The following is a 12,823-nucleotide window of genomic DNA, read 5'->3' on the forward strand; positions in this document are numbered from 1 at the left end:
CTAAGTATCTGTCTATAACAATAGTGTATTTCTGTTTTGATACCAAGCAACTTGGCCTAGTTATAACGATTTTCCCAAGAAGTGGAAATTGTACCTACGAATGCACCCCGTATCAGAGTGTTAGTTAAAACCTTAAAACATATTTTGACTGTGACCACAACTGTGACTATACCTAGCTACTTACGTTAAGGTACCTACGCGCTCCGCTGACTCATTATTATATACTGTCTGGGGTTTTCTCCCCCTCCAATACCTATTTTAATTCAATGGGCCCTTTTTATGTTAAATTCAAGTGCTTGGGTATCTGTTGGTACGAGTACCAGCATTTTTCCTTTTTATTATCCTTTTATCTATAAAAAATAGAAAATTACTTTAAAGCAATCTACTTGGATATTTTTCTTCGGAAATGACAAATACTTGGAGTCTTATCGTATAAATAGAATGCTCCTACTTTGTTTGACACGAACCAAAGAATTTACTTACTATTAGAACTTGTATAATGATTTTGTTAGCAATAGGTAGATTTAGGTGTAAAGTAGAGTATTGTTAGGGAAAATTGATATGCGTATATGTAAAAAAAAAAACAGAATTCCACTAGCATTTCATTAAGCATAGGTTATAAAAATTAACAAAAAACTAAACTTCGTCCTCACGCTGAAATGATTTGCTCACATTCGACTAAACTTTGCTGATGTAGAGTTAAACCAATCTTAAAAAGAACCCTTCTCACAAGTTTTATGCTCCAGCCTAATTGCGTTGATTTTTTAGCCGTAGGCAAGACTCTTTTTAGATTGGTCTTACTCTAAGACGTACTAAGCACTCGTAACGTTATTTAATTTATATTATTTTCGAATACCGCATTATGGTGGTGGTGTTTCGACAGACGCGGACCGCGCAGTAGAGGCATGGAGGGCGGCAGCGGGGTGGTGTACCGCGTGGTGGGCCGCACGCGCAGCAAGGCCGACTGCGGGCAACAGACGGAGCGGCAGCCGCCGGCACCTCGCCAGGACACCACCTGGAAGAAGTACACGGACTCACCTGGAGTCGGGACGCCGCCAATGGTACGGAATGTTCAATAGAGAATCGGAACGTGGAACCCCACGCGCAGAAAGACCGATTGCAGGCAGCAGACCGAGCGGCAACCGCGCTATCAGAACAACTAGGTATAGTTTGTAGCTTTCTAATAAACCCCGACGGCTAATCCTTTGTCTATTGTTAAGTAAAACCGCTCGTGCCACGTGCCACAACCACCTGCATAAAAAATCGTTCGTTCACTTTACCCAGGTAATTGAATATTTTATTGAACTCCTATGGAAATTGCAATAAGATTCAAAATGAACTAATGGATAAATATTTTGTTAGGATGTGTGTGGTCCGTTCAACTCGCCGGCACTCATTACTTCGGTTACTGAGTGCCGGCGAGTCGAACGCTACAGAACCAGTCTAAAAGGTGTCATCGAGATTGCGTAACATAGGCGCGTTATCGGAGAGCGCACCTACACTGGTTTTTTGAGCGTTGGACTAGCCCGCGCTCAGGTGCCAAATAGAATAATTAAGACCCTTTTTTGCAGGTAAGTAGCACGTGCGGGTTTAATTAACAATAGACAATAGGATTAGCCGTCGGGCTCTATTAGAAAGCTACAAACTATACCTAGTTATAAAAATACCTATTTAGTTTTAAGGCATTTCGGACGATTCTTTAAACGAGTTGCTACGGTAGCATACCTATAAATACCCATGTACTTAAGTGTTTTATTGTAGAGGTAGATTTAACAATATAAAATCCTTGCATATCAACCTAAATATTACCTACCTACCTAAGTAATTCACATACTTTCACTAGAACACGTGAGTAACACGCTATGAAGTGGTGCACTATTAAATTAACGCCCTGATATAACTACACTAAGTAGTTCATTGTTGTCTGGTGTAACATGAATAGGTACCTACATTAGATAGGTAGGTGTGTAATGTTTATTGCTGTGCAGTGAGCTGATCGAAACATTGTTTGTGGATCTAATTTAGCTATCGGGCTAACTTTTGCTATAAATAAGTAGGTAGTGTTTATCCATGTATAGTTAATCTCTGTAGTAAAACCCATCTGGTGTTGTTTTTAGGGTTCCGTACCTCAAAAAGACAATAACGGAATCCTTATAGGATCACTTGTGCGTCCGTCTGTCTGTCCGTCTATCACAGCCACCATCCAGTGGCCCATTGGAGGGCCGGAGTGGCATTGGTGTTTCCGAGAAACAACTAGACCATTTAAGTTGAAATTTGGTACACACAAGTAAATTAGTGACCCAAAGATGGACATGTAACGTAAACAAATGAATTTTAAACATGGGGGGCACTTTTGGGGGGTAAATGAGAAAGTTAATAAATAAAGTTTTTCAAACTATCGTGTTGTATATATATGACACCGTAAGATTGTGAACCCGTTAGTTTATAATGTAACATAGGTTAAGTTAGGTTAGATTATAATATCCCTACCATCAGTTTATAATGTAACTAGCGAGATTATATTATGACGAGTGTTTACAATTTTACGGTGACATATACGATGTATATCAAATGAAAGAGCTTGGTTTTGAGGAATTTCAAATATTTTTTACATTTAAAATACATAGGTTAGAAGTTATTTAAGAAAATAGCCAAAAAATTACCATTCTTCCACCCCCTCAAATTTGGAAAGACAGGAAAACCTATAAGAAATGCGCGTGAGCATCAAACGTGAGTCTGACTTAATGTACGGAATCCTTGGAACGCGAGTCCGACTTGCACTTGGCCGGTTTTTGAAGTACTTACAGACTTTAATAATTGGTTGCTTAACTAGTGGTTTAACTTAAATAGTGGTTAGTAAAATAATAATATTTTTTTATTTATACATTTTATTTGCGACACTGTCCTTACGGCGGTTGTGATATATAGGTACCTACACTTATTTATTTTTTTAGCTATGTGTAAGATTACGCTAGAGGTAGTAAGAGTGTGAACCACGTGAACTTTCGTGGGTACCTTTCTTATTACTAGTCACATTTTACAATTGACAAATGAATTGTCCCACAGTTGCTACCGCCAATGGACCTAACCCAGGTGTTGGCAAACTTTTTAGAAGAAGATCCAAATGCAGTAGAAATCATCAGTTTTAGGAAACTCATAGAGCCACAAATGTTATTTTCCGCGAAGTCTATAGGAACTCCAAATAAATGTAATTTTTTTTGGCTCACTTGAAGAGTCGCAATTGTCTGAGTACCCCCAAATAGCCGCATGCGGCCCGCGAGCCATGGTTGGCCGACCCCTGATCTAACCTAATGCTTTTGATGTTTGCAGAACCAGCCTGCGCCGGCGCCGCCGAGCCCCTCGCACGGGCGCAAGGGCGAGCGGCGCGCGGGCCACCACTCACCGCAGCACCACAAGAGGGAGAAGCTCACTGCCGCACAGCAGCTGGGCATCGCGCCGCATCCACAGGTCTCTCTCGATTTCAATAAGGCCCTACCGCGAACCACGTTCGACGTGTTGCCTCTCTGTCGCACTTGTAAATTTGTACGTGACTGTGACAGGGAGGAACGTGGTTCGCGGTAGGGTAGGCCCTCTCTGGTCTCTGCTCGACGACGTCCGCAACTCAACATTGTATGAATGTTGTACTTAGGCTCAGTCATAAACTTATTCTATGGCTCAGTGTAAAATTAACGCTTTGTGTGGGTTCCAGTGCGTTTTTTCCGAGTGAATTCACCCACCTGTTTCTATCCTTTTTCCTTTAGCTATCACGGCAGTTGTGTTACTGTAAAAAATATTTAAATTTCGTTTTATTTTAACCAATTATTCCTTAATATAATATCATTATCTTATATTCCTTATTAATTATATTATAAGTTTATGAAGTAACAATAATTATGCTTAACATTTTCGTTCACTGATACACCTAGATGTGTTTTTTGACGGTAGGTTTTATGTAAAATTAAATCATTTTTCGATATTCGAAGCTATACAGCATGCAGAATGAATGCCACATAGTTGGGTACCTATTTGCTCTTTTCTAAAACCTTTTAAGGTAGGTTCTTGAGTTTCTTGACACGAGCTTCACTTGTTATTACAACGTTAACATTTTAACATTTCTTGTCAATATTTATTTACAGTATGCGGCAACGAACTCTTCTAACCAACATAATTCTAGAAGTGGCGGGCCTCAGGTAAGACAACTCAATGTTTTTATTCTCATTACGCAGAAGCTAAACCTACCCATGTCAAATGCTAACAAAAACTGTCGTTTTACTTTAAAATTACATTATTGGCAATTTCTATTGAACTCCACTTAAGTAAATGGAGTCCAGCTAAAGGCCTTTTCTACATTTAGTTTTTGAAATAACGTGAACCTAAAGTTTGAAATCAACCTTCGTCGTCCTCTTGACTGCATCGAGTAATGTAGGGACCATTATTTTTTAAAGAGACAATAAGGTATTTAAAAGAAATGTTTATTTCGGGCAGCATCTAATAGATCTTCACTTGTTTTTCAGATCCAATCGCCCAGTGGTTCTTCTTCACGGCCATCGAGCGTTGCGAGCGGAGGCAACGGCAGCAACTGCTCCAGCAAGGCCAAAGGGCCACAGAACTTCGGTTACGTGAAGCGACAAAATGGAGTGCAGCAACCGGCTTCACAGTCCAACAGCCCTCCGCAGCACGGGCACGGTAATTAAAAGTTTAATGTAGAATCGAACTCGAGTTCTTTAGTTTCATTGCTATAGCGACTGTTTATTTATATTGGCATAGCGAGTTTTATGTGTCATGTATGTGGTTAGGTAGCAAAGCGAAGGCCACGTTCCCTTGGCACAAACTAAGTTTAGGTTTAGACCTGTTGTTGGCAGGAGTAGCGCAGGTTTAATGGTTGGCACTTGGTCGTATTTGCGCAATTGTGTTGCGTATATTTTTATTGTATTTGAGCGATGAAAAATATTTGTAGACTCAGTGACGAAGGCCTTTCACTGAAACCTACAAATGTTTCGGTTGTAAGATTGCGCATTATTATTTATTTCTAAGGGTAGATTAGGTAAAACACTCACAATCAGTCAGCTTATTTTGTATTTTATTTAGTTTGTGTTGCAAACCCAAATGTTAGGTACTGAAGCCTATTTCAAAAAATACCTAATATGTAATGTGTTTAAAAACATACTTTACAAACTTTACAATGACGTCATCCACTCCAAAGTAACGCTCCTTGCATGCATGCTCATGAAAATCAATGAGAGGACTATCATTCATTACTATCATGTTATTTTTGCTGCCATCTAGTATATACGTTTCGAAATACAAACCAGGGATGTTGCGGATGCAGATTTTTTGACATCCGCGGATGCGGATGCGGATGCGGATATTTAAAGGCTCACATCCGCGGATGCGGATGCGGATGCGGATGTCAAGATTAGGTACTTATAAAACGTCAAATATTACATTTTTAGTATCATTAAAAAAAAAAACGAAACGTTTAGTATTTGAGCAAGAATATAGGTGCGTTATATTTTAATAAACAGTAACTTGGCCGACTTTTCTGGATCTAGACGATTTCGTTATAGGTAATGACGAAATTACCTAGCACTTACGCCGCCGCTAAGACGTTCCTGTACCGATTTGTTTGACATCCGCATCCGCATAAGCTCCGCATCGATTTTATGCGGATGCGGATGCAGATGCGGATGTTGAAAATAATGCGGAAGTTCCGCGGTTGCGGATGCGGATGCGGATGTTCGCAACATCCCTGATACAAACTATCGCGCAATTCTACTCACCGCTAGATGGAGCAACAATAACTTTATGAACGACATCTATTGATGAATATTATAAACTTTTGTTGCTATCTTGTTACTATAGAGGGCGCTGTTCTAAGAATTAGTAAGAAGAAGTATAGGTCGGCAGCCATTTCCGTCAGTAGACAAAGGCGGCAAATTTAAAAATAGCGCTAAATGGTGTCTTCTCATAGATTTGAATTTAGCGCCTTTTCTACTGACGAAGTGGATTTGCAAGAAAATACTTGATATTTTTATAAAAGAAAAAAAACTTCGAATAATTTTATTGTGGCTATAAATTTGAGTAAACTAAAAGCCGTAACTGACTACCGCACCGGACAGCGACATTGGCGCGGTCAAAATATCTCTTTCTAGCTTTAACTCATAGCTGCGTCCTTAACGGACGTACGGCGATCACCTTATACACGATCGATACGATACGTGCGCCGCACCGGACCGTGACCGTCTGTAGACACTTTAAAGACCACACAATAGAATGAGACACTATTTTTTATCCAAACACTAGGTCCTTTTTTAGATATTTAAAGACAAATTTTGCCATCTTTCTCTTGTTCGAGGTTGTATGGCCTAGTGCTTTAGTCTGTGGAGAGGGCAAATAAACAAAATCATCTTGTCAAATTCAATATACGCGCCAATCGCTAATCATGCACAAACAAACACAAAACTAACAAGACATGTTGTGAGTGTTTTTAGTAAACGAATTCTTATTTTGTTTAGGAAAATGTTGAAGTACAAAAGTTTTCATCATGAATGAAAGTGTGAGCAATCGTGCAACGTAATTAAATTGTTAGCATCGTTTGTTGTTCTAGGTGGTAGAATGGCTCAAGTTTCAGCAGTTCCCCGTACTAAGGTTAAAGTATCTGGCGGGACACAAACTTGCACCCAAGACCTTCAGATTCACAGTAAGTTATTGCTAAATTTGAATGACCGATGTAAAAAAATTACTTTTTTTTAATGTGACACGCGTGAACTACGTGTAATTAATTTTTTTGTACCAGAAAATGGGATTGGTCCGAAGTCTTATTCACTTGGTGGTACGGCGGCAGCGCAGTTATCGGCATCAGTACGGGAGAGACTACTCGGTTCGCAATCCCTTCCTAAACCTGGGACACATGATTTTGCTGCACTTTTTCATCATCACAGGTAAAAACACTTACCTATTTTTAAATAGTTAAGAGCTCAAAGTTACTTCACTCGGGCATGAATTGCACTAAACTGCTGATGATCTTATAATCAACACAATGTGGTAATTGGTGAGCCAATTGCTTGACCAACATCAACAATTAAACAATTTAGATGTCTGCTGAGACGGTATATTCATATTCTTTAATGTTAGACAGAGAGATAACCACCGTTTTTTGCTTCGGCACATGTACTATCATGTGATAACTGAATCACTGAAGTACAGGGCTGCACTCAAACCTTTTTTGTGTAATCGTTAAAAAAATTGACTGTAAACCAAACTATGGTTTGCCAGCATTTGCCACAAGTAAATTATTCGTTCCCTAAACTTGTGTGATACCTATGTGGAAATTATGTGTTTCTCAAAGGGTCACAGACACAAAGGTCATTATGAGCTATACTTGGTCAACCAGATCTTGACAGTAGAAAAAGGCGGCAAATTTGAAAAATATAGGCGCGAAGAGATATCATCCCATAGAAAATTTGAATTTCGCGCCTTTTTTACTGACATGATTTGGTTGACCAGCTATAGCTACACAGAAACCAATTGTTTTTAAATTATTGTTTCATACAATTTATTACACGAAAACCTAAAGGTTTCAACTCGCCTAGAAACATTGTCAGTTGTCAATAATGTAGTGTTCCATACTTAAAGGGTCCTTTTGCTCATGCATACTTATGCATAGAATGCCACATTGACATATTATCATGTAGACTGGTGGTTTCAGTTGGCTTTTTTAAGTCTATAAAAGTTACAACTACATCTGCCTCTTGCTACAATTATAAAAATACTAAGTATCATTTCAATTCTGAATTCGGGCCTGTACGTGCGAGTGCCACTTGGTCAATACAAATAAGTATACTGTGAAGTATTCTCTTGATGTCAGCGGCAGTCAGTTCAATGTGGGCACATTTGCTTTGTTTTTGTTATATTTATTTGTTAATAAAACGAAGTGTTATAAAATAAAAATAAATGTCACATACTTTCCGGTAAAGTTTCACTCAAGTGCTTATAAGTTGCTATAAAATATATTGTATACTGAACACTTGTCGTCATATCTTATCATTGTGAGCAAACAAGATGGTTTACATGCTTGAATATATCTTTAAGATCCTGGGAACTTTTATATTAGTCCCATTCGGATATCTGCATTGACCACAACCTGTATATGTATATTTATAAACCCATAATTTTCAATCTTCTCAGAATTACACCGAGAGGTGGAATCAAGATCAGTGATGGTAGTCTTTCTGATACTCAAACTTATTCTGAAGTGAAGTCAGATTATGGAATACCCTACGCTCCTTGGCTGAGGCACAGGTACCTAAATATTCTTGTTTGTATAATAGATCAATATAGTGTTGGATGGCAGAGTGGTGTGAAATTTTTGTGTATGAATAATAGTCACACATAATTTATATCTCTAAGGGTCTGTTGTTTGTTTTATATTTATAATTACCTAGTTAATAAAGTTCTGTCTTTTTTTATCTATGGATACAAAAGATATCTATAGCAGAAATCTTCTAAATTTCTAGTTGCAACCGGCCCTAAGCTTTTAAACTTCTCAAACTTTATACATGTATCATAGCAATGTCATAATCCTTAACATTCCTAGTCCATTTCATTCCGCCTACGCCCACTACCTGTGTGCTATTTGTGTTTTGTTTTTACCTTAAATTAGATGTATCGCGCTAGACACGTATGTAAGCGTCTTAATCATGCTTGTCCCGGTCAGTTGTTGAAAAAAAAAAAACACATCTGTCCAGCATGTCCCTTGATCGCCTTTCCCCTTTCAGCAACACTTACTCCGCGAGCGGCCGGTTATCCGAGGGCGAGTCGATGGAATCGCTCACGTCGCTGCACTCGGCCGCGCACAACCACACCTCCTCTCCTACCTCACATCACCGCAGCTCACTCACTCACAATAAGCTCATCATGCACCGGGAACCGCAGGGCTCCAGGCTAAACCGGAGCAACAGCATTAGGTGGGTTCGGTATTCTCAACTACAGGTAGTGATGCTGTGTGCCAACCAAGAATAAAGTATATTTCATGGAGGGCTGCCATACTGGCGGACCGATTCTGCTAATATTATAATTTAAAATCTACTTATATTATATGTATTAATAAAAAATATTTAAAATATAATTATGATTTCTATAATTATATGTATCTACTAAAGTCGCGGGACAAAAATTGAAATATAAAAAAATTGTACCTACCTATCGACCAGTTGTAAAAAACGGCAGAATTATTGTAATGTGAATGTGATACATATATACGGGAATATAAATTATCAAGGCAATTATATGAGCACATATAATGTGACAAATAAGCCTCTCGCTTATATATGGTGGAGCAATGCCCGTAGTTACTAACTGAAAAATATTTCCGTAACTCAATGTGGCCGACACTTCACATAGGTACTATGCACACGTCAAAGTACTCAGTTCAACTTTTTTCAAACCGTGATGTGGTAAATAGACAATAGACACGAACATAAGGGAATATGGGAGTCATGCGCACATCTCATCTTCAATCACTGAACTCATTTGTCATGCTTAACATTTTTATTCATTGCCAATAAACTTATTACTTCTCTTGAATAATATACCTATACCTAAACGCAGTTAAAATAATCTTATTGATAATTACAATTTTTAGCTATCTGAGAGATAGGACATTCCCAAGGTATGCCACGGTTGGAAATTTGTTTGTTTTGGCTTCCAGGTGGCACGCTTCCCGTAAAAGTACATTCTTATTACATTCGCATGACTTGGCACGGCTTCTTTACACTAATTTATTGATTTACACATTTTGTTACACTTCACAAATTGCAATATCACTCATTGTTTTGAAGCCATCAACAATAACAGATTATTTTGTAAGTCTTAATGCGTCAAATTTCATTCACTTACTTATTTTTGTTTTGTTTTGACCATTCATAACTAATATGGATAATCAATCTCTTATGCGTACTTTTATATTCGGCTTTTGTCAGCTAAATGTGTCGTTTTCGTGCCGTGCCTTAGACGTAGAACACACCACAGCGTTGTTGGGCGATTGAGCAATACTTTGAAACTTTGTATGACTACCAGGGATGTTGCGAATATCCGCATCCGCATCCGCAACCGCGGAACTTCCGCATTATTTTCAACATCCGCATCCGCATCCGCATAAAATAGATACGGATTTAATGCGGATGCGGATGTGGACCAGGTCGGTACAGGAACGTCTTAGCATCGGCGTAAGTGCTAGACTGCTAGGTAATTTAGTCATTAACCAAAAAACCTATTAGAAATGAGCAGTCAAGCGTGAGTGGGACTTAATGTACGGAACCCTTGGAACGCGAGTCCGACTCGCACTTGGCCGGTTTTTTGAAATAAAAATTACTAAAACGTAATATTTTACGTTTTTTATGGTACTATCTTGACATCCGCATCCGCGGATGTGAGCCTTTAAAAATCCGCATCCGCATCCGCGGGTGTCAAAAAATCGGCATCCGCAACATCCCTGGACTACACACATAAATCGCGTTGTTAGTGACTTCGCGCGCTGTATGTTCTGCGCCTTATGTATACGCGTTGAAGCAATCCTAGGGCATTTCGTTTAAGTATTCTGTCATTGCAGATCCACGAAGTCTGAAAAGTTGTATCCGTCGATGCTGCAAAGGTCTTCCGAGAGTGACTATGAGCCCTATTATTGCCTGCCTGTGCAATATGGACCAGGGGGACAAGGTAACATATTTTATCAGAATCCGCAATGTGTATGTTGCATAATTTGGGCTCTTTCGAGGCTACTAGCATCCCCAAAGCTGAACGTAGCGGAAACAAGTGATATATATGGTCAAGCAAATCTTGTCAGTAAAAAAAGGCGCGAAATTAAAATTTTCTATGTGACGATGTCCCTTCGCGCCTACATTTTTCAAATTTGCCGCCTTATTCTACTGACAAGATCTGCTTGTCCATGAATCTTATAACAAGGCTATCTACATAAAACTATAACGGCCGAATTGCTGCTGTGGAGTGTGTGAAAATGCGTTCTCCCTAGTTAAAATTTAAAATCTACTGCTTCGGTGAAAACTAGCTTAAGTGGGATTTTTCGCCGACTGTGGCGGTCAAATGGTTAAGTGTCACGAAATAGTCTTCGGGTACCTATTCTGAGCGACGCTAACTAAGCAATATCTTCCAGGCATCAACTACGGCGTGTCGGAGCCGCCGTCGCCGTCGCCGCGGTCGGCGCTCAGCCCCACGCACCAGCCCGGCAACGTCATACACACGCCGAGGCATTCCCACCACTATTCCAAGAAGAATGATGACGGTACGTTACAATCAGGGATGTTGCGGATGCAGATTTTTTGACATCCGCGGATACGGATGTCAAGATTAGGTGCTTAGAAAACGTCAAATATTTCATTTTTAGTATTTTTAGGGTTCCGTACCCAAAGGGTAAAAACGGGACCCTATTATTAAGACTCCGCTGTCCGTCCGTCCGTCCGTCTGTCACCAGGCTGTATCTCATGAACCGTGATAGCTAGACAGTTGAAATTTTCACAGATGATGTATTTCTGTTGCCGCTATAACAACAAATACTAAAAACAGAATAAAATAAAGATTTAAGTGGGGCTCCCATACAACAAACGTGATTTTTGACCGAAGTTAAGCAACGTCGGGCGGGGTCAGTACTTGGATGGGTGACCGTTTTTTTGCTTGTTTTGCTCTATTTTTTGTTGATGGTGCGGAACCCTCCGTGCGCGAGTCCGACTCGCACTTGGCCGGTTTTTTTATTAAAAAAAAACGAAACGTTTAGTACTTGAGCAAGGATATAGGTGTGTTATATTTAATAAACAGTAACTTGGCCGACTTTTCTGGGTCTAGACGATTTCGTTATAGGCTCGGAGGAATAATCATATGGAGTGGTGACACGCACTAATTTCTATGTGAAAAATTCTGCCGGTTTCGGCGCGGGGGGCGAGGAACGCACACAAATAATGTAAACACTAATGCATTTTTTGCATGCGTCGCTACACACGCACACGACAAAATTATCAAACACTAGCATAAACTATATTCACACAAATACAAGAACAAACACAGACAACCCTGTCCGTGAACGAGATGATGTCAGTTCTAAGTAAACGTAGAAGTGCGAGGGACTTGTCGATAATATTGTCGATATTTTATTGACTGAATTTTAACTGTCTGTTTTAGTCAATTATAACCATCAAAAACATTACATGTAAAAAGGTGCAATTCTCGCAACGCTTCTACTACAAAAACGTTTTGAGATGTAATGCTAATGTGAAACCAAGTCGGTTATTTTAATCAGTGCCAGGGGGTGTTAAAACCGTATCAATAAGATATCTTTAATTTGTAATAAGTATAATGACTTGGCCATCGCACGGCTGCATAATGACATAAGGATCATCGTCACCTACTAAAAATAATTCTAATTGAACATAACGCTAGCGCAGCTAGCGCTAATTGCAGTTTGAGCATTACACATATTTACGAGTACGGTACGAGAAAAGCATTATGTGCGATTGCCAAGTCATTATATCTTATTGATACGGTTTTAACACCCCCTGGCACCGATTAAAATAACCGACTTGGTTTCACGTTACATCTCAGAACTTTTTGTAATAAAAGCGTTGCGAGACTTGCACCTATTTACATGTAATGTTTTTGATGGGAGATGGGATCTCAACTCTTTTTGTAGACAGTCCTTCTTTTCGGGTACTCATACCCATACTATGTATACACATATTATCATAACTAAACACATCTTTATTCATACTCACATCGTACATACACCTTTACTTTACCTACTATTTGTAGGAACTGC

At 39.3% G+C, this 12,823-nt stretch overlaps 1 protein-coding gene across 1 annotated transcript in view; it reads left to right on the top strand.

Annotated features, from left to right (window-relative positions):
- Positions 1–12,823, top strand: part of LOC134661126 (protein sickie) — a 231,065-nt gene that overhangs the window by 152,915 nt on the left and 65,327 nt on the right. Inside the window, exons 7-16 of the mRNA XM_063517077.1 lie at positions 884–1,061; positions 3,331–3,468; positions 4,137–4,190; positions 4,515–4,686; positions 6,608–6,700; positions 6,797–6,941; positions 8,188–8,301; positions 8,778–8,966; positions 10,610–10,716; positions 11,171–11,299. Coding sequence (XP_063373147.1) covers positions 884–1,061; positions 3,331–3,468; positions 4,137–4,190; positions 4,515–4,686; positions 6,608–6,700; positions 6,797–6,941; positions 8,188–8,301; positions 8,778–8,966; positions 10,610–10,716; positions 11,171–11,299 — 1,319 coding nt within the window. The remainder of the gene's footprint in view (positions 1–883; positions 1,062–3,330; positions 3,469–4,136; positions 4,191–4,514; positions 4,687–6,607; positions 6,701–6,796; positions 6,942–8,187; positions 8,302–8,777; positions 8,967–10,609; positions 10,717–11,170; positions 11,300–12,823) is intronic.

The sequence above is a fragment of the Cydia amplana genome, chromosome Z, assembly GCF_948474715.1.
Source record: "Cydia amplana chromosome Z, ilCydAmpl1.1, whole genome shotgun sequence".
Lineage (NCBI taxonomy): Eukaryota > Metazoa > Arthropoda > Insecta > Lepidoptera > Tortricidae > Cydia > Cydia amplana.